This window comes from Lepus europaeus, chromosome 13, assembly GCF_033115175.1.
Source record: "Lepus europaeus isolate LE1 chromosome 13, mLepTim1.pri, whole genome shotgun sequence".
In the NCBI taxonomy this organism is placed as follows: domain Eukaryota; kingdom Metazoa; phylum Chordata; class Mammalia; order Lagomorpha; family Leporidae; genus Lepus; species Lepus europaeus.
This window is the reverse complement of record NC_084839.1, coordinates 47,295,279-47,316,336: the sequence shown is the minus strand read 5'-3', so window position 1 is coordinate 47,316,336 and position 21,058 is coordinate 47,295,279. Positions and strand designations below refer to the sequence as shown.

At 40.2% G+C, this 21,058-nt stretch overlaps 1 protein-coding gene across 5 annotated transcripts in view; it reads left to right on the top strand.

The window, feature by feature from the left end:
- Nucleotides 1–548: 548 nt before the first annotated feature.
- NRXN1 (neurexin 1) overlaps nt 549–21,058 on the top strand; it is a 1,232,227-nt gene continuing 1,211,717 nt past the window's right edge. For all 5 annotated transcript variants that reach the window (XM_062209424.1, XM_062209423.1, XM_062209422.1 and 2 more), the window contains exon 1: nt 549–1,320. In XM_062209424.1, coding sequence (XP_062065408.1) covers nt 549–1,320 — 772 coding nt within the window. The remainder of the gene's footprint in view (nt 1,321–21,058) is intronic.

Below are 21,058 nucleotides of genomic sequence, written 5' to 3'. Positions count from 1 at the left end.
TGAGACATTCCATCTGGAGGAGAAACACCTGAGGCATTCAGAACATCCAAGGATACTGATCAATGCTGGCTTCTTGAGATTCCCCGAGAAAAGTGTCTGCTCCCGACTTCCTCTAACGCTTTTCCCTTCTGCTGGTACCAGTGGTGAGGCCTGGCAGATGATGGTGTTTCAGAAGTGAGGTATCTGTTTGCAGGGCAGATGACCTTAAACTAGTTCACCAGACTCAAATGGACCAGTGACGTCCCTGGTCTTCTGTTGACGCCTCTAACAGAACGGTGCCTCCAAAGTGTATCCTCCCTTTGGTCTGGAAGTTCTGTGGCTGCCCTGGACCACTGGGGTCACCCCTGTCCAGTTGGAAGGGGGCTGTTGGGAGAGAGGGAGGGGCTGCTGGAAGAAGAAGAAGACAAGGCCTAGAGAAAGGAGGGTGCCTCGGCCCGCGCCGCGACTGCTCTTCCTCTGCTGCGGACCCCTATTTCTTCACCACGGTGTCCAGGACCACCTTGACCCTGTCGGCCCCGGCACCCCCCCGCCGCACCCCAGCCCCGAGCATGGGGACGGCGCTGCTCCAGCGCGGGGGCTGCTTCCTGCTGTGCCTCTCGCTGCTGCTGCTGGGCTGCTGGGCGGAGCTGGGCAGCGGCCTGGAGTTTCCGGGCGCCGAGGGCCAGTGGACGCGCTTCCCCAAGTGGAACGCGTGCTGCGAGAGCGAGATGAGCTTCCAGCTCAAGACGCGCAGCGCCCGCGGCCTCGTGCTGTACTTCGACGACGAGGGCTTCTGCGACTTCCTCGAGCTCATCCTGACGCGCGGCGGCCGCCTGCAGCTCAGCTTCTCCATCTTCTGCGCCGAGCCCGCCACGCTCCTGGCCGACACGCCGGTCAACGACGGCGCCTGGCACAGCGTGCGCATACGCCGCCAGTTCCGCAACACCACGCTCTACATCGACCAGGTGGAGGCCAAGTGGGTGGAGGTCAAGTCCAAACGCCGGGACATGACGGTGTTCAGCGGCCTCTTCGTCGGGGGTCTGCCCCCGGAACTGCGCGCGGCCGCGCTCAAGCTTACGCTGGCCTCGGTGAGGGAGCGGGAGCCCTTTAAAGGGTGGATCCGCGACGTCAGGGTCAACTCCTCACAGGCCCTGCCCGTGGACAGCGGCGAGGTGAAGCTGGACGACGAGCCGCCCAGCAGCGGCGGCGGGAGCCCGTGCGAGGCGGGCGAGGAGGGCGAGGGCGGCGTGTGCCTCAACGGAGGCGTGTGCTCCGTGGTGGACGACCAGGCGGTGTGCGACTGCTCGCGGACCGGCTTCCGCGGCAAGGACTGCAGCCAAGGTAAGGCCCGACGCCCGCCGCACGGGGGCCCTCGGCCGGGGCAGGGCGCGGGGCGGCGGGCGGGCCGGGCCAGGCCAGTGCATGGGGCCTTCCTTCTCCGGACAGCGCGTGGGGGCGGCTGCCCTGGAGGTGCAGGCCTGGTTCTGCGGCCCCTTGGTCTCACCACTTACCACCGCTCCTTGCTTGGCGCCCTCACGGTAGTGGAGCAGCCTTTTCGACTGGGAGCCCTTTCTTGCAAGCCTGCTTCCCTCCCAGAGGCGAGCAGAATGGCCTCTTGTCATTCCTGGGGTTCTTAGGCGGGATGGGCCCAGTATTTCTTGGCCCGTTGCCCACCTAAATGGCCAGTAGACTTCCCTCTAGTACCTTTAAATCCGTCCCCTCGGAGACTTTGCCCATAAGGGCAGACAGGCGTCTACGAGACTGGGTATGAACTTGGTGGAAAATGAAGTGCAGGCGAGGTTCACCTGGGCCTTAGTTGAGAATTCCCACGTGGTTACTCCTGTTAGAAAAACACGGGTTCACAGGCACTGCTGTGGCTTTTGCAAACAGGGCTCCGACACTTGCTTTTGGTTGTGAATACAAGGCAGGAGGGGCTGTGAAGATTTCTTCATTAACAAGAGGATGTTTTCTGGAATTAGTGTTGGTTTCCATGGTTATGTCCAACATGTGTCAAATTTAAGTAAAATTTTGTGATTTCTGCGGTTTCTTGAATTCTGAGAGAGGTCAGCTAATGTTTTCTGAGCGCTTAGAGATGAAATAACAGGCTTCTCAATTACCCAGTGTGTTGGAAGAGAAATAGAATTAGATGTTGCTGAATTGGGAAAGTTCGGCAGGTTAACAAATGGGATGCATGTGAGGGACTGCAGGAGATTTTCTTAGAATATTCAGCTGATGGTATTGATCTGAGTAGTGAAGGCCAAGTTGCAATTTCCGGGTTCTTGGGCTTGAAACAGTGTGGAACTAAACAACAGAAATTATCCCGAAGTTTGCTACTTACCCTGTACAATTAAAGTTCAGGTCTCAGTGTTTTTCTCCCATGTTGTTACAAGACAATGATCAAGAAAAGCATTGTTGAACAAATTTGGGAAAACCTTTAAATAGAGAGTGATGAGAAAAACTTGAAACATGTTTATATCAGTGGCTAAGCAGGAGAGAAGGTGTCAGGGTTTAAATAAAATAGCAAATGGGTCATGGGTCATATCATGGCAATCTATGTATGGATAAAAGGCATTTGTGGCTGAAATGGGGGGGGGGGGGGAGGCTGTGAATTGCTAAAAAGCCACAGGGAGCGAAGCTCAATGTGTGACTGTGCTTTATGGTGTAATGCCTTCAGCCTTGAGTTTCCTTTATTTTTTTCTTGTCCTTTCTTTTCTTTTTCTTTTTCTTTTTTTTTTTTTTTTTTTGTTGTTGTTGTTGACACTGCTAGGGAGAACTAGCCTTTGTAAATCTTATTAGACTTGGCAGTTCTCTCTCACTTGATTCTCACTTGATTTTCAGAGGAATGAAGACTTGATGAAATTTGTAATTGTTTAAGCAGCAAAGGGAGTTAGTTAGGAAAAAAACTGATCTTTAGGAGAGTTCAGTAGCCTTCATTGGATTAGAGGGGGGGGAAAGTTAAGGGTTATTTTTTTGCATTTTGTTTTCGTGTAGGTTTTTGTTTTCTTTATATTTTAGTTTTAAGTAATTATAGAAGACTGTATATCTGGCCAGCACAGCTCTTCAGTTTTACCAGTATGTTCCCATGGATGGAAGACCAGAATTCATATTTACGTTTTACAAAAATAAAACGTAATCCTTTTTTTCCTACCAAATCTAACTTGATTGTAAACCGTGACAAGGATAGCCAGATATGATGATTTCTATAGCAAAACTTGCAGTTGCATACATTTAAGCTAAATGAATAAAAATCATTTTAGGGGAAAAAATGTTTGAAGTATCCTAATGCCACATTCCAAGACAGAGGAGGCAATTTAAAGAAGGACACACAATATCTAACTTCCTTTCTTAAATTAGGAAACAAATATGACACAGTGACAGCTTGTACTGTGTGGGAGGGTATTTTAAATGAAAATTTTATTTTTCTGTGCATTTTTAATGTAGGGATCCAGGGACCATGCATAATCAGGAATAGTTAAGAGAAAGCATCTAAAAAGAAACATATTAAAGAGGAACAGAATTAAATGTATGTGAAACATTTTATTTTGATAAATGAATCTCTTGCTATAAAAGGAGGAATTTGTAATTACAGTGGTGCATAATTGAACAGTGTAATACCTCATATATAAGAAAATTTGACCCAGAAAAGCAAATCCATCAGGATCACTCTGGAGCATTGATTCATTTAGAAAATTTAACTTGAAAACAGAATGCAAAAATCATTAATCATGAAAGGGAAACAAAAGGGTGGATTCTTCCGATGCTCTGAGAAATGGAAGATGGAGTGGGAAAGGCAGATTCGGTCTTCCCAGAAGGATTGGCTCCATTTTGCTTATTTTCCCTGTTTCATGTGTGTCAAGTGGCTATTGAATAATTAATTGAGAATGAATTCCTCTCCCAGCACTGATCATGTATTGACGGTTAGGGAAAGATGATTTCTGTTCAGATGAAGTATATACTAATTAGTATATACTAATTGCTGCATTCTTTATTAAAAAAATAGTTTCAAAATAAATAATTCCATAATTCCAAATTTAGTGGAGAGAATTTAGGGGAAAATGTAGACAAGTAAATCTTAAATGTGAGTTCAAATTATCCCTGTTCCTAACAACAATTTCTTTATTAACTTGATAGGAAAAAGTCTAACAATATATTAGTTGCCTTTGTATTTAAGATACAATAAGAACTACTGAAAGGACAATAAGAATATATTAAGACTCTTCCCTGGTTTGTCCTCCTGGCATGCAATGCCTGGAAACAATGTATGCACCTATGCATTTTTATCATTTATTGAATGAGCTCAGTTTCATCCTGCTGTGTCTATTCAGGCCCAACAGGTTTTACTTATTTACTAGTATTTATGTACGGATGGAGAGAGAACACTGGAAAGGTTATGGGCATTGACCAAGTTTCTGGCAGAGCCTGGGTGAGGGCATAAGTTCTCTTAGCCCAAACACTGTATCATCATGTCTGCTGAGTAAGATTTCCAGTTCATTTGGGTTGGGGTCTTTTTCAGGTTCAGGTGTTGTTCAAGATAAAAAGACACACAAATAAAAATGGCTGATGGAACAGAACTTATTTAGCATGAATTATGTTCTTTGACCCTGAGAGTCAGCCTCAGAATGCAACTATCCAAGAACGTCATTTTTCCTGAAAGATGGTTGCTTATGGAATACTTAGTTTTTTCAGTGAATCATACTTATTTAAGTGCTGCTGGAGAATAATAAGTTTGTACTTAGGATCACTTATTAGCATTCCTAGCATCTTGGAAGAGTTAATGAATTCCGTGACTATCCAGCTTAAAAAAGAGTAAAAGGATGATCAATAAGTAAGTTACACCTTTTAATTTCTAGATCCAGGTCCTATGCGTTTTAAAGAGCATGCATAGTAAAACTGCATACTAGATTATCATTCATCTGTATTTTATCTGCTTAAATGGCAATAAGCACTATGGCTGCTGTTGATTTCTTAGTATTCTTGAGCATGGCATCTTGATGATGTCATTGAAGAAATTCTCTGCTTTCCATGACTTTACTAATTCACTGTATTATTCACTCATTCATTAATTTTACTTCTTCAGCAAATATTGATTGTTTTATGTGTTAGAGTATTGGGCTTATACAGTAACTGGTGAAGAAGCTCAGAAATAGTTCTCGCCTATTCTTAGTGAGGAGGTACATTTATGCAAACAGAAGAAACTTAAAATGGTGGTATGTATTTTGAAGGATGGGAGCATGGTACTGAGAAAGGTAAAAATTGTGTGAGATGACCTAAACAAGGGATATTTGCCTGAGTAGTGATTATTAAACTGAAGCTTGAAAGATGACAAAGATTTAACAGGTAAAAGCAGAATATATTTAACCTGATGAAGTAGGAGCTAGAGAAATCTGGCGCAGGACATGGCAAAGCATGCCCTTGAGTATGAAGTTTTCACTTCCTACTCAAAAGAGGAGTGGGGGCAGGCCTTGCAGCATATTCTGCATCATATCAACCATTTTAACCTTTATGGGAAAAGTGCTGGAAAAACAATGGAAACCATATAGAGTGGAAGATGGAGAAGAGGATGACTTTATCAAATTCGTATTTCAAATGTTCCTCTGGCTACAATGTACAGAACAGATTGAAAGGGAGCTGGTGAAAAAGAGAAAACATTATTTTCTGTTTGTCAGTCAACAACATTTGTTAAGCACCCACTGTAAGCTGCAGGCTAAATTTGGGAAAGTACAAGATTCTTTCTCTGAGGAAATTAGAGTCTTCATGGATTTGGTTAGGTGTAGAAACCTAAGGCCATTCACTGTTTAAAATGCTTTGGTTCCACATGTTAAAAGTATAATCTAAGCCCTTTTTGTGCATTGTCATGTGATTTGTTTGAGTTTTACCCACTGAATGTATAGGCTTCTGGAATCCAGTGGCAATGGCACACCTTTTTATACTTGTAGGTACCTTGCTCAAAGTGTCTTTCTTGTGGTAATATATATATATATATATATATATATATATATATAGGTTTTACCAACATATAAATTGATTCAACATTTTAACTACTACAATAAAAATATTATATAGGTATATCTAATCTCTGTAAGTTGTTCTTTTTTAATTTAAGCAGTTACTGTGTAAGTAAGTAGATTCTCGACTAAATGATTTTGAGTTTTGTTTGAAGTCTGCCACTGTAGGAAAAAATAGATCACCAGTGTTGAAAAGTTTTGACAAAGACAAATTCATAATTCATTAGTTTTTAAAAAAGATTTATTTATTTGAAAGGCACAGTTACAGAGGTGGGGGGTGAGGTAGATCTTCCATCCACTGGTTCACCCCCGAAATGGCCCCAATGGCCAGAGCTGAGCCAATCTTAAGCCAGGAGCCAGGAACTTTCTCCAGTTCTCTCACACATTGGAAAAGGAGCAGCTGGGTCTTGAATCTGCGCCTATTTGGGATACCGACACTGCAGGCGGCTGCTTTACCTGCTAAGCCACAGCACAGGCCCCTCATTAGTAGTTTTGATTCTCATGAAATATTCTGGGACAGTCTTAAAATATGACAGTTAAAGATGTATATCTGTCTATTTAAAAAGCTTATATTGACTATAAAATAATCAAAACTGAGTTGCATTCTAGAATGCCACAAACTAGAAATGAATTTTTTCATATTCTGACATGCATCTGTAGTGTTCCAGGGTGAGCAGGTTGGAGCCCTGTGTTCCCCTTCCCCCACCTGCGGCTGGACGCGTAGGGAAAGCACCACCTCAGGTGGAGGAGGGAGGGGATACAGGCAGAGAAATGGAGTCGGAAGCCATAGGAAGCCAGTTCTCATCATGCTGCCTACTTCTCTTTTTAATCAATTTTGGGGGATTATCAAAATCCCTTAAAGGCCCCACCTGTTATTAGCCCCATTTGTTATTATCCTCACGTTGGACACCAAGGAAACTGGAGACTGACCCCCTAAAAGTCCCATCTGGGTTGCCATATGATTGCGGAATATGGGGTGCCATATGATATCACTGTGTGCTTATTAATAAATTCCCAATATTAAAACGCCTGTGTGGGTTCTTCCCTAATATTCAGAGAAGCATTCTGAATACTGGCATAAATAAACGAGGCAGCATAAGTTTTTAAGCTTTTTATTTAGTGAGAGAAATGCATAGGAGAGTGAGGGCTCTATCTAAAAGAGATAAATCTGGCTTCATGCAAAGTACCAGGAACCAGCCGCATGGAGGAGCATATAGGCCAGGAAACATGGAGCGGGTGACCCAAAGGCCACGTGCCCTGGAGGTGCAGGGCAGCAAGGGCCCTCAATGGCAAAAGGCCAAAGAAAAAGGGCTGGGCCCACTGTGTCCCAGGCCTTTAATCCACTTCCAAAGGGGACTTATTAATTAGCCTGACTGACCCGTGGGCACACAGGTGTGGTCAGGTACGGACATGAGGTCACACAGGGGTGTGGTGAAGGCGTGATCTTCCAGGTCACAAACCTGACCAATTTTATCCTGTATGCCTGCCTACAACAGCGTGAAGGTTAAATTATACAGACTCATAAGCCGGGTTGCCTTGTGTGAAACTTTCCTGAGTTGTGTTATCTGTGAGGTTGGGAAAACAACAACAGTTACTTCGTAGGGCTCTTATGAAATTAAGCATATGATTTCAGAAATAGCTTTTAGAAAATTGCCAGGTACATATTAAGCATTTTATAAGGGTCAATTTGTTATTTTTTTTTTTTAAATCATCACTGTTACCACTGATACCATTGCAAACATATTCAAATATGGAATATTTTCTGTCTCATCCAAAAGGATTTTGCATTGCTCAGTGGTTTTAACTTAACAAAGAAAAGGAAACAGGAAGGACAATGAACCTCTGTTTTTGTTACTTACAGCTGGGTTCTAATGTTACACACATCTAGCTGTAATTAAAGTATTTATTACATATTCTGATTATTCTATGATATAACAAGCATTTAACACGAAAGCATTTGTGAAAACTCTCTCATTTTCCACTGAAACCTATATTCTATTACCATCCCATACTTAAAATGTGATTTTTGCTATATGAATAACATCTAAAATATCATTTCTGTTTGAAGTTTATATTTGGTTATTTTCTACTTAAATAAGAATCTTAATTTTAAGGGCTTTAGTATAAGAATGAGTCTATTAAATTTATAATTTGTCTTTGAGGCTCTTCTAAGTAAGTGAAAGTGAGTTACACATATGCTGCAAACTAGGTAGTATTTTTGAACTTCAAAAATTCAAGCAAGTTATATTTTTTACAAGCAGATTATATTTTAAACATAAAACTACATCTGCATCAGTGAAACCATGTTGTAGTTTTGGATATCGTTAAATGAAATGTGACAAACTGATTTTTTAAAAAAAATAATTATTCCAACTAACTAAAACTACTTAATATTTCCGTTATTTTTAGTAGCATTGTAAGAATTGGGATTCTGAGCCACATTTATTCCTGAAAATAGTCATTGATAATGGTACACTAGTTGCAACGTTAACTATTATAAATTAGGCATATTCAGATTTTGTTTTAATAAACCTAACAATAGAAATTGCTATGCAAACTCTACTTTCAAATAGTGCCTATGAATATTTATTATAATTTAGAATAAATGATTTTTATATTTTAAAATTTTAATTTATTAAAAGTATCATGCAAAGCCATTATACTTTCTCTGTATGTCTATTTCTCTATAATTTTGTGAGTTTCTTTTCTACCAGAAGTGCAGGAATAGGTAACTTTGTAGGGTCTTTGCTGAATAGTAAATTTTAAAATGTTTGAGTTGTGTTTCTTTAAAAAATGTTTTTGGTCAGTTGCTTTAGAGCTCTCGTGAAGCTACATGGCTTTTGTTTTTTTCTCTTGAACATGGATTCCATGTATGTCTACCTGGGAATGGAAATGACTGCAAAGCTCTTCCAGATTCCTTTCATCCTGTATTATTACTTACATTATTTTGTGTAATTAAAACATGGCTTGAGAACTGAATAACTGAATTCCAGATATGGCTTTGCCTCTAAGTAAATGTGGAAAATACAGCAAAGCTGCTAATATTTCTACGATTTCAAACTGGGAAGCCACCTATTCAGACTCTTAGTATGCTATGAATAGCCTTCCTCACAGAATGTTTGTGAGTAGATAATAGTTACAAACTCACAGAAAAACATGAAAATTTGAATGGTATGTCTAATGGGATCAGAGTAGATGGCTATAGGACATAGTGAATGTTAAGTGTGAAAATTTTAAAGGTGTGTATATAAGTCTAGTTTGCACTACTTGCAGATATATTTTTGATTTACATTTATTTATATTCTTTAGTATGCATCAAATGTAGTAGAGTTCTCCTTTGCCACATTAAATGTGGCTATATGACCAGCTGAGTAAAGAGGACACTGGTTCACTTACCCCTCTAAATAAAATCTAAGCAAATTACTGTGCAATTTAAGGCAGCAACTCCATGAAAGCGTGTTATGTGGTTCTATTTATATTTATATGAAGGTTAAAACAGACGCATCTAGTCTATAGGGATAGAGGTCAGAAAAGAGGTTGCCTTTTAATGGTGCTGACTAGAAGAGGACGTGACACTAGTTCATCATATCATACCTCCTTAAATCTACATGATTTCCCTCCAAAATATTATACACCAAATTATTTCAGAAAGCACACTGGTTGCCCTTCCTTTAACTGCCTTTTGAATGTGAGTACAGTTTCAAATCATTTTTGTTTAAAGTGTCAGTAGTTGTTATTGAAATTACTATTGTTTACTGAGAGAAAAGCATTTTATGGTGTGTTTTGTCCATTTTACCTTATTTATTATTACAACAGTCCTACTTGATAGGTTTCATAAAATTCCCGTGTTACAGATGAGAAAATTGTAGGTTACTTGCCGAAATTCCCACAGCTGGTAAATGGCAGAGCTGAGCTGGAATTTGAGCACAGGCATACTCAAGACCTCAGCAAGCAGCTCTATCCATTATGTGACATAGCCCGCACATTTCACTTCTCAAACAGCTAATGGATGCTGGGAAGTTCTTCACTAGTTGTCAGCTTGGTGCTAATTTAACTGGCTCAGTTATAATAAAGTCTTCAGATTTGAGGGTTATGACAGACCCTTAAATTTAGTGCTACTTTCTTATGCCATGATACTAAAGACAATGGAATAGCTTGTCAGAATTCATCACACTTTTGGGCCTGGGATGTGGCATAGCAAGTGAAGCTACAGCCTGTGACACTGACATCTCACATGGGTGCCAATTTGTTTCCTTGTTGTTCCACTTCTGATCCATCTCCCTGCTAATGGACTGGGAGAAGCAGCAGAGATGGCTCAATAGCTTGGGCCTCTGTTATCCATGTTGGAGACGTAGATGAAGTTTCTGGCTCAGCCCTGGCCATTGTGGCCACTTGAGGGGTAGACCAGCAGGTAAAAGATTCTTTCTCTCCCTCCCTGCCTCCCTCCCTCCCCCCTTTCTCCCTCTTCCTCCTCCCACCCTCCCCCTTTCTCCCCCTTTCTCATCTCTTCCCCCTCCCTCTCTCCCTTTCTGTAACTCTGATTTTCAAATAAATAATATCTTAAAAAATGTAACACACTTAGTTTCTGTAACACTTGTTTATTTCCTTCCTTTACTGACCTATTCATATCATGTTTAATTAGTTGAGTCTATGTTACTTAATTAAAAATAGAATCCCAATATGTTACATATGAAGACCAGTACAACTAATTTTTGTCCTTTTCAGTAAAAATACTTTGTTTCACTAAACAAACTACATAAAATTTCCATGCATTTCAGAGTTTAGGAGTTAAATTATTGAAAATGTAAAGGTTTGTGGTGATTCAGCACAATTGTAAAGACCTACCTTTGTCATATAAATGGACACAGAGTTAAATATGGGCCTGCTGAAGACACTGATTGTGGTAAGGTGGGCACTTGGTTGAAATTACATAGTAAAAAGATAGTGCATTGTTTCAGATAAGTGAGTTTGACTTCTATACAGCTTGTCTAAAATGGAACTTATGAGTGATTCTTATTAGAGAGATGTATTTTAATGCTATTTCTGCTATATTTGACTATTATTAGAAAGAAGTGGGAGAAAAGCAAGTCTGAACTGGCAAGCCAAAGAGCTCCGCTGGACTTTGATCTAGTTAGTTGTGTTTAAAACTGTCTGGCCTGTAATGAGAAATAGATTAACACCACATTACAGGACCACGTTACAGAAATATGCTGATACCACATTACAAGTAGCACTTTCTTAGGTTGGTTCCCAGGAGAGATGTGGTGGTCCAGAATTTAGAAGAGGAGTGGCAAAGAAGAACAGCAGCTTCACTAGTATTCTAACCTCAGGAAGGGCTCTCTGTGTTTAATTATAGACCTAATGAATTCTGTGTGGCTGCTAATCCATAATGGCAGCAGCACTGAGAGCTTAGGAGTTGTTCCCATTGTTCCTGACCTACCAATACCTGGCTGTATATATGCAACTAGTGTCAGTGTTCCTCAGACATTGCTAGATTCAGCAGAATGAACTGCCCTAGTCTAGCAGAGGGAAGGAAATTAAAGAGTCATGTTTTTCTTCTAAGTAATGATGTCTCTATAATTAAGCATGCCTGGACTCTCCTTAGGGAAATAGCTGGTATGGCAGCATAAGCTTTAGCTGCTGCGTGGAAGATACCACTTTGGAGAACTGAATGAGTTTCAGTGCAAAATAAATGTTTCCCATGCAAAGAGTGTCATTATTTATTTAAAATTATATGTGATGCTTAAAATATTGTGTAATTTATTGAAACATTATAAAAATAGGAAGTTACATTTTGCATTTCACTACTTGAATGCACAATTAAGTGTTGTAATGGGATGTGTTTGTGAATGCCCATTTAAAAAATTGGGCCAGTTCTCTATGAAATAAAGTATTGAAACATTTTAAAATAATGGGACATTTACTTTTGCTATATAAGTATAGTCGTATGCAATACACACAGAAGAATACATATATGTATATATACAGAAAAATAAGATGTATTTAAGAACATTATATAATTTAAGCCAAGAGGTTTTAAGAGAAATCTTCAAAATTGTATTTTGTATTAAACTCCTTAGAATATGCATTGGCTAAAGTGTCATTAAAACATGAAGGATTTTTGGAAAGTTCATGGAATATACACATTATAAAAGTCTGTGCATGAACTTCAAAGTTTTTGCACCAAGATAACTGATCTTTTGATTCCATTTTATATGAATGAGGTACCTCTGTATATTTCTTTAATAGAAAAATAGCTTATGTAATCTATATTTTTCTATACAGAATCTAAGCACACAAAATTGTATATTTTTATGACAAAGTATATGCTTCTTTGTGATCAGATATGCTATGATTTAGCATTTTTATTTTTAAGCAATTTATTAATTTAAGCAGTTTATTAATTAGCATCATCTCAGCCATTTCTAGGAGTTGTGTGGAAAACTAGCTGTATTCAGTGTTGCTCAGAGATGGTACTGACAGTTACCCATAATTATCAAGAATTTATTTTGATGAAACTTTATTTTTGTGGGCACGAGCAACATTCATATTCAGACAGATGACTAATGTTTAAAATAATATTGACATCTTTAAATTTTTCATACATAAGTGTACTAGGGAAGCTAAATTTATTTATAGAGTTCTTCATGAGTTCAACATAAACCAAGACCATCACAGGAGTCTTCTTACTTTTTTTGTGTTTTGTTTGTCAATCAATATCCTAGAAATTTCCTTTACCAGAATATTTAGGATACTTAAAATTTTTTGCTTTAATAACTAGTTGCATGATTTATAAGTTTCAGAACATGCCTCGCTGTTCAGTTTCTATCATCATATATATATGTATATATATAGATAGATAGATATTTAAGTGCAAAGATAATTGAGTTTCCTGTGTCCCCTTCGATTTTCATTTCAATTAGAATAGTAAAATTAAAATAATATGTCCTTCTTCAGTCATAATTTATATAACTTTTAAATACTTTTTTTTCATGTGAACTTAACGCATTGTGTGCTCTTACTCTGTTACTCTCTGCACTGACTTCATTCACAGCAGTGCAGATGGGTGCAACTTTAGGAATTAGGCTAATTCTTCATCTGGCCATGGTGCTCCTGTATGACTGCTAGCCAGAAGCTTTGTGTTTTCCCAGAGGTCACTGGAGGCAAAGAAGGATGATGGGTTTCTCCCTTCTCCCAAACTTAAGAGGTTATTACAGTCTTTGTTTGTATGATACAGAAACTATTGCATTTCATCCCAAACAGATACAATGAAAAATTGATTGGAGTCAAATATACAATTCTGGAGAGTCTTCTGCCCATTGGCAATGGAGGATGAGTGAAGACTGAGGTCTTAGGGAATTTGGGAAGATTAAGATATGTGCTAATTGAGAAAAGGACACAACACTGAGAGGGAGGGATGAGAGATAGGAGAAAGGAGGGTGCTGGTGGAAAAAGAGCATTAGAGGGAAAGATAAACTCAGAATTTGAAACAGCAATTTGAGAATTGGTGATTTGATAGAAGAAAAATCATACATCTGGTTAGTGGAAGAGAGTCGCACATGCACTTCTTAACTTCCAGGTCTGGGCTTCAGCCGAAGAGAGGAATAGGAGGAAGGAAAGGACAAGAATAAACACATAATTGTCTACAGTTAACCTACATAAAGTACAGTCATCCTGTATCTCTACCTGTAGTGTCTGACAACATATCATTGGAATTTTCCCTACTGACTAATGTCAACAACAATAGCAAAATCTTAAATGGCTCTCAAAATAGCGCTATCTTAAGCCCCTTTTTTGAGATATTTAAAAAATGTTTAATAATGTTCATTTACTTGGAAGGTAGTGAGAGGGAGAGGGAGAGAGGAAGGAAGAGGGAGAGGAAGAGAGGGAGAAAGAGAGAGAAAGAGAGAGAGGGAGAGAGATCTTCCATCTGCTGGTTTACTCCCCAAATGCCTGTAACAGTCAGTAATAGACCAGTTTGAAGGGAAGGGTCAGGATCTCCATCTGGGTCCCCACGTGGATGGCAGGGCCAAGTGCACCGGACCAGCATGGCCTCCAGGATGCATTAGCAGGAAGCTGGATAGGAGCCGAGTAGCCAGGACTGGGATTGGCACTCTGATATTGGATGCAGGAATCCCAAGAGAAGACTTAACCCACTGTACCACTATGTCCAGCCCTATTTTAAGTTCATGAAATGTATTAGTTCATTTAATCAATCTGTAACCATGTAAGGTACATGCTATTTTCTGTATTTTGTAGACCAGGAAACTGAGACCCAGAGAGATTTTTTTTTTTTTTTAATTTCCCAAGTTCTCACTATGAATTTACAGAGCTGGCACTTGAACCTAAGCGCTGTGACTCCTGAGGCCATACCCTTGACTTTTAATCCCTTCTTTCTTAATAAAACTGTAACTGTAGATCTTCTACCCACTTTATATACGAGAATTCTCCTGTTTTTTAGAGGCTTCTGTATAAGCTATCACCCTTTCACACTGTTTTTCTTTTTTTTTTTTAATTCATTTAGCTGTTTAATAACTTTTCTTGGGCAGAATTTCTTCCTTAATTTTTTTTTAAGGGAAAAGGTTTATTGGGGAACACCCTACAGACAGGAGTGAAGGGGCAGTGAAGGAGAAAGAGAGAAAGAGAGTATAAGAGAGAGAGAGAGAGACAGAGGAGCAGAGGAGAGAAGATAGAGAAATGAGCCAAGAGAGAGGAGAGAGCACAGGGGAGAAGCTCCAGGAGCCAAGAGAGAAGAACCAAGAGAGCACCTGTTCAGGAACAGGCCCTTTTAAAACTTCGCCTGAGGGCGGGCAGGGAAGCAGGAGCAGCGAATCCCATTAGGATGGGGGTGGAGCCTGGATCAGGTAGCTGGGCCATGCGGCCACCTGGCTAAAACTGCGCCATTTTCCTAACATTCCCCCTTTTGTTTTTTATAAAGCAGGATTTGTATGGGGTTACATTAGTCCCAAAAGTCCAGGAGGAGTAGAAGGACGATGATCTGTCTTTAGGGCTACTTCCTGCTGACACAGGGCGACGAGGTACTCTTTACTGGCATGGGGGCGATGTCTCAGGCCGCTGTCTCCTGGGTGGGGAGCCGAGTACATTCCCGTAGCAGCATTTGGTTGACCGCCTGGTTGCTGAAGGCCTTCATTTGTTCCATTATAACCTGCTGTAAACACTTAGGCACTGTAGTATAAAAGACAGGGTGAGAATAGTAACCAATGATCCTAAGAGTTGCATTAACCAGGTAATGAGAGGATTTTATAGAGGAGAGGAAATGGGGGGGTGTCTCTGGACCCTTGTGGGGACAATTTGATGGATGTGGCTTAACGCTGATTCCAGCCAAGACTGGGAGAAAGGCCACTTAACTTTTGCAGGTAGCTGGGTTTGTCTGTAGAAAAATTTTGAACAATCATACAACGTTAAGTGGGGAAGAAGACCATCAGTACACACAGGTTGGGAGTAGAGCCATTGGTTCTTCCTTAAATTTAATGAGAATCCTTTTCTTACTGACAAAGTAAATTCTTCTTGTAATGTTCACAATAGAAATAAAATGCATGTTGTTTGTATCCCCTTGAGTTACCTTTATCTGCCTAAGGAAAGAGTGCCGTCTTCACTAAACTACAAAGTGTCCCCAGTCCCTCTTCTGTGAAACTGGGGTGACAGGAAGCCTCTTTCAGAGAGTGCTTGCTCCACTGGCTTTACTTACTCTCCGTTTGACTGGCTAATGTCTTCCCAAGAGCTGTTTTCCAAAATGTCTTGGAATCCTCCTGAAATGCTCATTATAGCTCTAGTTTCCCAACACATCCAGTGACTCCCTCACCTGCTCTCCTGCCTTTCTTCTGCTTGTTAATTTCCAATAATATCTTAGAAATCGCATGGACTAAGGCTTCATAAAACTCTTACCAGGTTGTTGTTGTTACCTGGCATTTTACACAGTGTCTCTTGCTACTATCTGTTGGTCAGGCAGTCCAGAATTAGGTAAAGAGAAATGTCTTGGTAACATTGCATTAATAAGTAGGGAAAAAGTAGACCAGAAAAATAGGAGCTGACAAAGAGAAAAAGGAACTTTGACTAAGGAAAACTGGTCGTGGGAGACTAGTCTGCAGAGGGCTAAACAATGGAAATGGATTTGAACAAAATTGTGTTGGTTTGGGCTTAAGAAAAGAGAAAACAGCCTTTGTTTGAAGTTCCAGTATAAGTGTGAGAGCAGGCCAGCAGAGTGGTGGGCGAATCTCTATGTGTAGGGATCCTTACCGGTAGCTTAGATAGACAACCACCAGTGTTAAATTGCTTATGGTTTCACTTTTTCTGGACAGGAGCCTGGACTAAATGACATTCAGAATGTGTTTTCAGTTCTGTAGTTATATAAATAATTATACATTTTTGAAAAGCTTTAACATGCAAATCTTTGATGTGCTGATTTGGAAATAGACCCAAACAACCTCCCCACCCCTTTCAAAAAACTACCTCTGCCAAAAAATAAATAAATAAATACAGAAAGAAAAACTATTTCAAGAGTGTCTGAAATTTATAATCACGGATGCATTTGCATAAAATATGCCACCAACTGTTACAGAGAGCTTTGCCTGTGAGTTACTTCCCAACTGCCTTTACTTGCTGTCGCTGCACATTGGTGTCCCTGGAATACACTCAGGGCAGCTCTCCGCCCACATGCCTATGTTTGCCCTGAGCCAGCTGCCCTTGTCCTCTTTAAATTGTGGATTGCCCTGGTTTCACGTTTCCTTGACAATGGCTGAGCTTGAGTTACAGCTGCTCTCCATATCTCCAACTCAGCTTGCACTCTCTGTTGTTTTCACTGCCGTCTCCAGGGTATCCTCCCCATACTGAATCCATCTCCAGCAGGTGTGATGTACCTGCCCTGCCACATAACTGCCACACTTCCCAACAGTGTGTCTTCTATCTCTATCCCTGTGTCTCCTGTGCCATTGTTCTACCTCTGGGAAATACATCTTTGTGTGTAAGGTGTTTGGCACTAGCACAGAATTGTTTTGGAGAAGCATGAAATGAGAGGGCCAGCATATACTTTAGAGTTAAAAAACAATCAAACAGAAAAATCAACAATAACCGAAATATTATCAAAAATGAAAAAAAATTTCCTAGTACTCTGTTAATTTCTTTGTTTCTCAGCAAAGCCAGTTATATAAATCAGAAATCTAACCTTATCTTTGACCCATCTGTTTTTCTTCTTTAACAATTGCAAGAAGCCTTCACATACAAGGAAATGGGATTCAGTTCCTAGCTGATATTCACCTCTGTGCTCTCAGCATTTGAAGACTAAAAGTTTGGCAGCACAAAGGTAGGGACTGAAACATAAAGACAAATCTCAAAAAAATTTAAAACATTATAAATATGAATGAAACCACTATTAATTACAGTATAAGTCAATTAATCCTAGAGTTCACGTGTGTGCCATTAGTGATATTATTAATGAAATCTTCAGCCGTAATAAAAATGATCTTTGCATTTTGAAAAATGCAAGTACAGCAGTATGCCTATGGAGAGTGAGAAACATATGGATCCTTTTAAAAATTACAGTTAATGGATTGTTTTACACTCTTAATTAAGTCACCATCATTTCAAATTACTCTAATCACTGGATTCTTCCATAGCAAAAGAAAACAGTTTGTAGCAAACCATTAGAAGGTTATAGAGGCTGGATAGAAAAAGCATTGGATTAACAAATATTGAGTGTCTTTTTGCATAAAATGTGAACACAAACAAAACCAGTTCTCCTTTTTGTTTTGTGTTTGCTTTGCCAAACTATTAGTTTAAGAATTGAAAAGAGTAGTCATATTAGAGTGGAATGGGCTGGCAGATAGAGGCATGGTTTCAATAAAATGCAATACATTCTTTTTATATTTTTTTTAAGATTTATTTGTTTGAAAGAGTTAGAGAGAAAGAGAGGCAGAGAGAGAGAGAGAGGTCTTCCATTCATCAGTTCACTCTCCAATTGGCTGCAACAGCCAGAGCTGTGCTGAACCAAAGCCAGGAGCCAGGACCTTCTTCCAGGTCTCACACTTGAGTGTAGGGGCCAAGGATTTGGGCCATCTTCTACTGCTTTCTCAGGCCATAGCAGAGAGCTGCATTGGAAGTGGAGCAGCCGGGACTTGAACGGGCGTCCATATGGGATGCTGGCACTGCAGGTGGCGGCTTTACCCGCTATGCCACAGCACCAGCCCAAAATGCAATAAATTCTATGACAGACAGGTAGTTCACTAAAAGCTAGAAGATAAAAGTGGCTAATCATAAGCTTTCAGTGACTAAGTTCATTTGATTCTGTTGATGCTATGCTATGTTAGGCTCTCAAATTCACCTGTCAGGATTGTTGTTATCTCTACCACTTTCTGAACCCCAGCATTGTTCCTAACCCCCCTAACTGCACCTGCCCCAAACCATTCCTTTCTGCTGTTAGAATGATACCTTAAAAATAATATTTCTTAGGAATTTGGTGAGTGAGCCAGAATACAGAAGATCTCTGTCTCTTTCTTTCTCTCTGCCTTTTATAAGTGAAAATAAAGAAATTAGGGAAGGTGTGTAGTACATTGGTTAAGATGCTGCTTGAGATGCCCATTGGAGTTTCTGGGATTGAACCCAGGCTTGGCTTCTGATTCCAGTTTCCTAATAATGCCCATCCTGAGAGATAGCAAGCAGTGGCTCCAGAAGTTGGTTTAGTCCCTTGACACCCACTTGAGTGACCTGGATCAGGTCTCCAGCTAGTGGCTTTGGAAAGCCTAGCCTCACCATTGTGGGCAATTGGAAAGTGAATCAGTATATGGAAAAATCTATGTGTTTGTGTGTGTATGTGTAGGTATTTTTCTGCCTTTCAAATAAAGGAACATAAATTTAAAAGTAGTTTCCACTTTGAATAAAGAATAAATCCAATTTATTTTAAAAAATGATTTATTTATTTATTTCAAAGACAGTGAGAGAGAGAAAGAGATAGATCTTCCTTCCACTGATTCACTCCCCAAATGGCTGTAGTGGCCATAGCTGGGCCAGTCTGAAACCAGGAGCCAGGAGCTTCTTCTGGGTCTCTCACGAAGGTGCAGGTGCCCAAGGACTTGGACCATCTTCCACTGTTTTTCTAGTCTCATTAGAGGGGAACTGAGTTGGTTGTGGAACTGCTGGGATTCGAACCAGAACACTTACTGAGATGACAGCTTAACCTGCTGTACCACAAGGCCATCTTCAAGCAATTACTATTAACAATCAGTTTTCTGGTCTACTCATTCTCATTTCTTACCGTATTCTCTCTACAGAAAGCTTGCAACCTAAGCCAGTCATTATTTATATTGTGAATAATCAGAGTATTTACATGTCTCGGGAGCCCTTTCTAATGCTGTTCTCACTGTACCTAATGCCTTCCATCCAATCTGTACTGCGTGAAATTCCATCCATTATTCAGGATCCATCTTTAAAGTGTTCTTCTTTGTGAAATCTTCCCTTTCTTTGTCTTTCCACTTGTCCCCAGCTCTTCTTGCAAGCAGTGTTTGCTCTGTGTAGATGTTTGTTCTTTCACTCTGTACGTCTTGCTATAATTATTGGCCATCCCATCTTACTTATGTCATGTAATTGTCAATATCCAGGACAATACTTAAACACATACACACATGCACACACAACCCGTCTGGCACATGTAGGAACTTGGGAAATAATAGCAAATCTAAATCATTAAAGATATTAAGAAAATATCAATGGTAGTAGTCAAAACAAAGAAGCACTTGTTTTTTTACGCTGAGGCCGGCGCATTGCGCTGATCCAAAGCCAGGAGCCAGGTGCTTCTCCTGGTTTCCGATGCGGGTACAGGGCCCATGCATTTGGGCCATCTTCCACTGCAGTCACAGGCCATAGCAGAGAGCTAGCCTGGAAGAGGGGCAACCAGGACAGAATCCGGTGCCCCGACCGGGACTAGAACCTGGTGTGCCGGCGCCGCAGGAGAAGGATTAGCCTATTGAGCTACGGTGCCGGTCAAGAAGCACTTCTTTAAAAGAGAAATTCAAGCAGCTTATAAATGTTTTAAAACAATCTTCATTTTAATAAAAAGTAAAGAAATATAAGTGAAAATAAGGTATTATATCTTACCTATTAGATTAAAGAGTGTCAATATATCCAGTATTGGCAGAGATGTGGCAACACAGGCATTCTTGTACCCTTGTACATCCATGGATTGGGCGTAAGTAACAACAACTCTTGAGGTACAATTTTGTAATAACTGTGAAAGTTTTAAGTATATTCTTTAAAAAGTAATTCTACTTCTGAGATATTTTATTTATTTCAATTATATTATTACATTAATTTTTAAAATATTTGAATGTAGGAAGGCCAGAAGAATGGAAAGAGCAAGTTTTCATCTTCCGGTTCCCTACTCTAAATATCTATTATGGTTTGGGTGGCTATAGACAGGAACTCAACACAGATCGCACATTTGGGCAGAAGGAATCCAAATACTTGAGCCATCTCTGCTGCCTCTCAGCATCAGTATTAGCAGGAATCAAACCCCAGCACTCAATCCAATGTGGAACACAAATGCCCTGACTGATGTATTAACTGCTTGACCCAATGCCTGCTGGCTGGTTATTTCTATGTTTATTTTCACATAAATACTTTAACGAGTCTCACAAATTTGTTATCACCAATATTCATTACATATTGTCTTTTATGGCCAAAACAAGTAAATGGAATCAATCAAAATGTCAATTAACATGTACTTGTTTAAATATACCATAATAGACTGTACACAATCCCTCATAACATAATATGAACGAGGGAGGCCAGCATGGTGGTGCTGTGGGTTAAGCCGATACTTACTAATGCTGACATCGCATATCAGAGGTTCGGTTTGAGGTCAGCTGTTCCACTTCCAACCAGCTCCCTGCTGTTGCACTTGGGGAGGCAGTGAGGAATGGCCTCAGTACGTGGATTCCTGCCCACCATGCAAGGGACTCAGGTGGAGTTTCTGGCTCCTGACTTTGGCCTGGCCCGGCCTCAGCTGTTGTGGCCATTTGGGAAGTGAACCAGCATGTGAAATATCTCTGTCCTTCTCCTTCTCT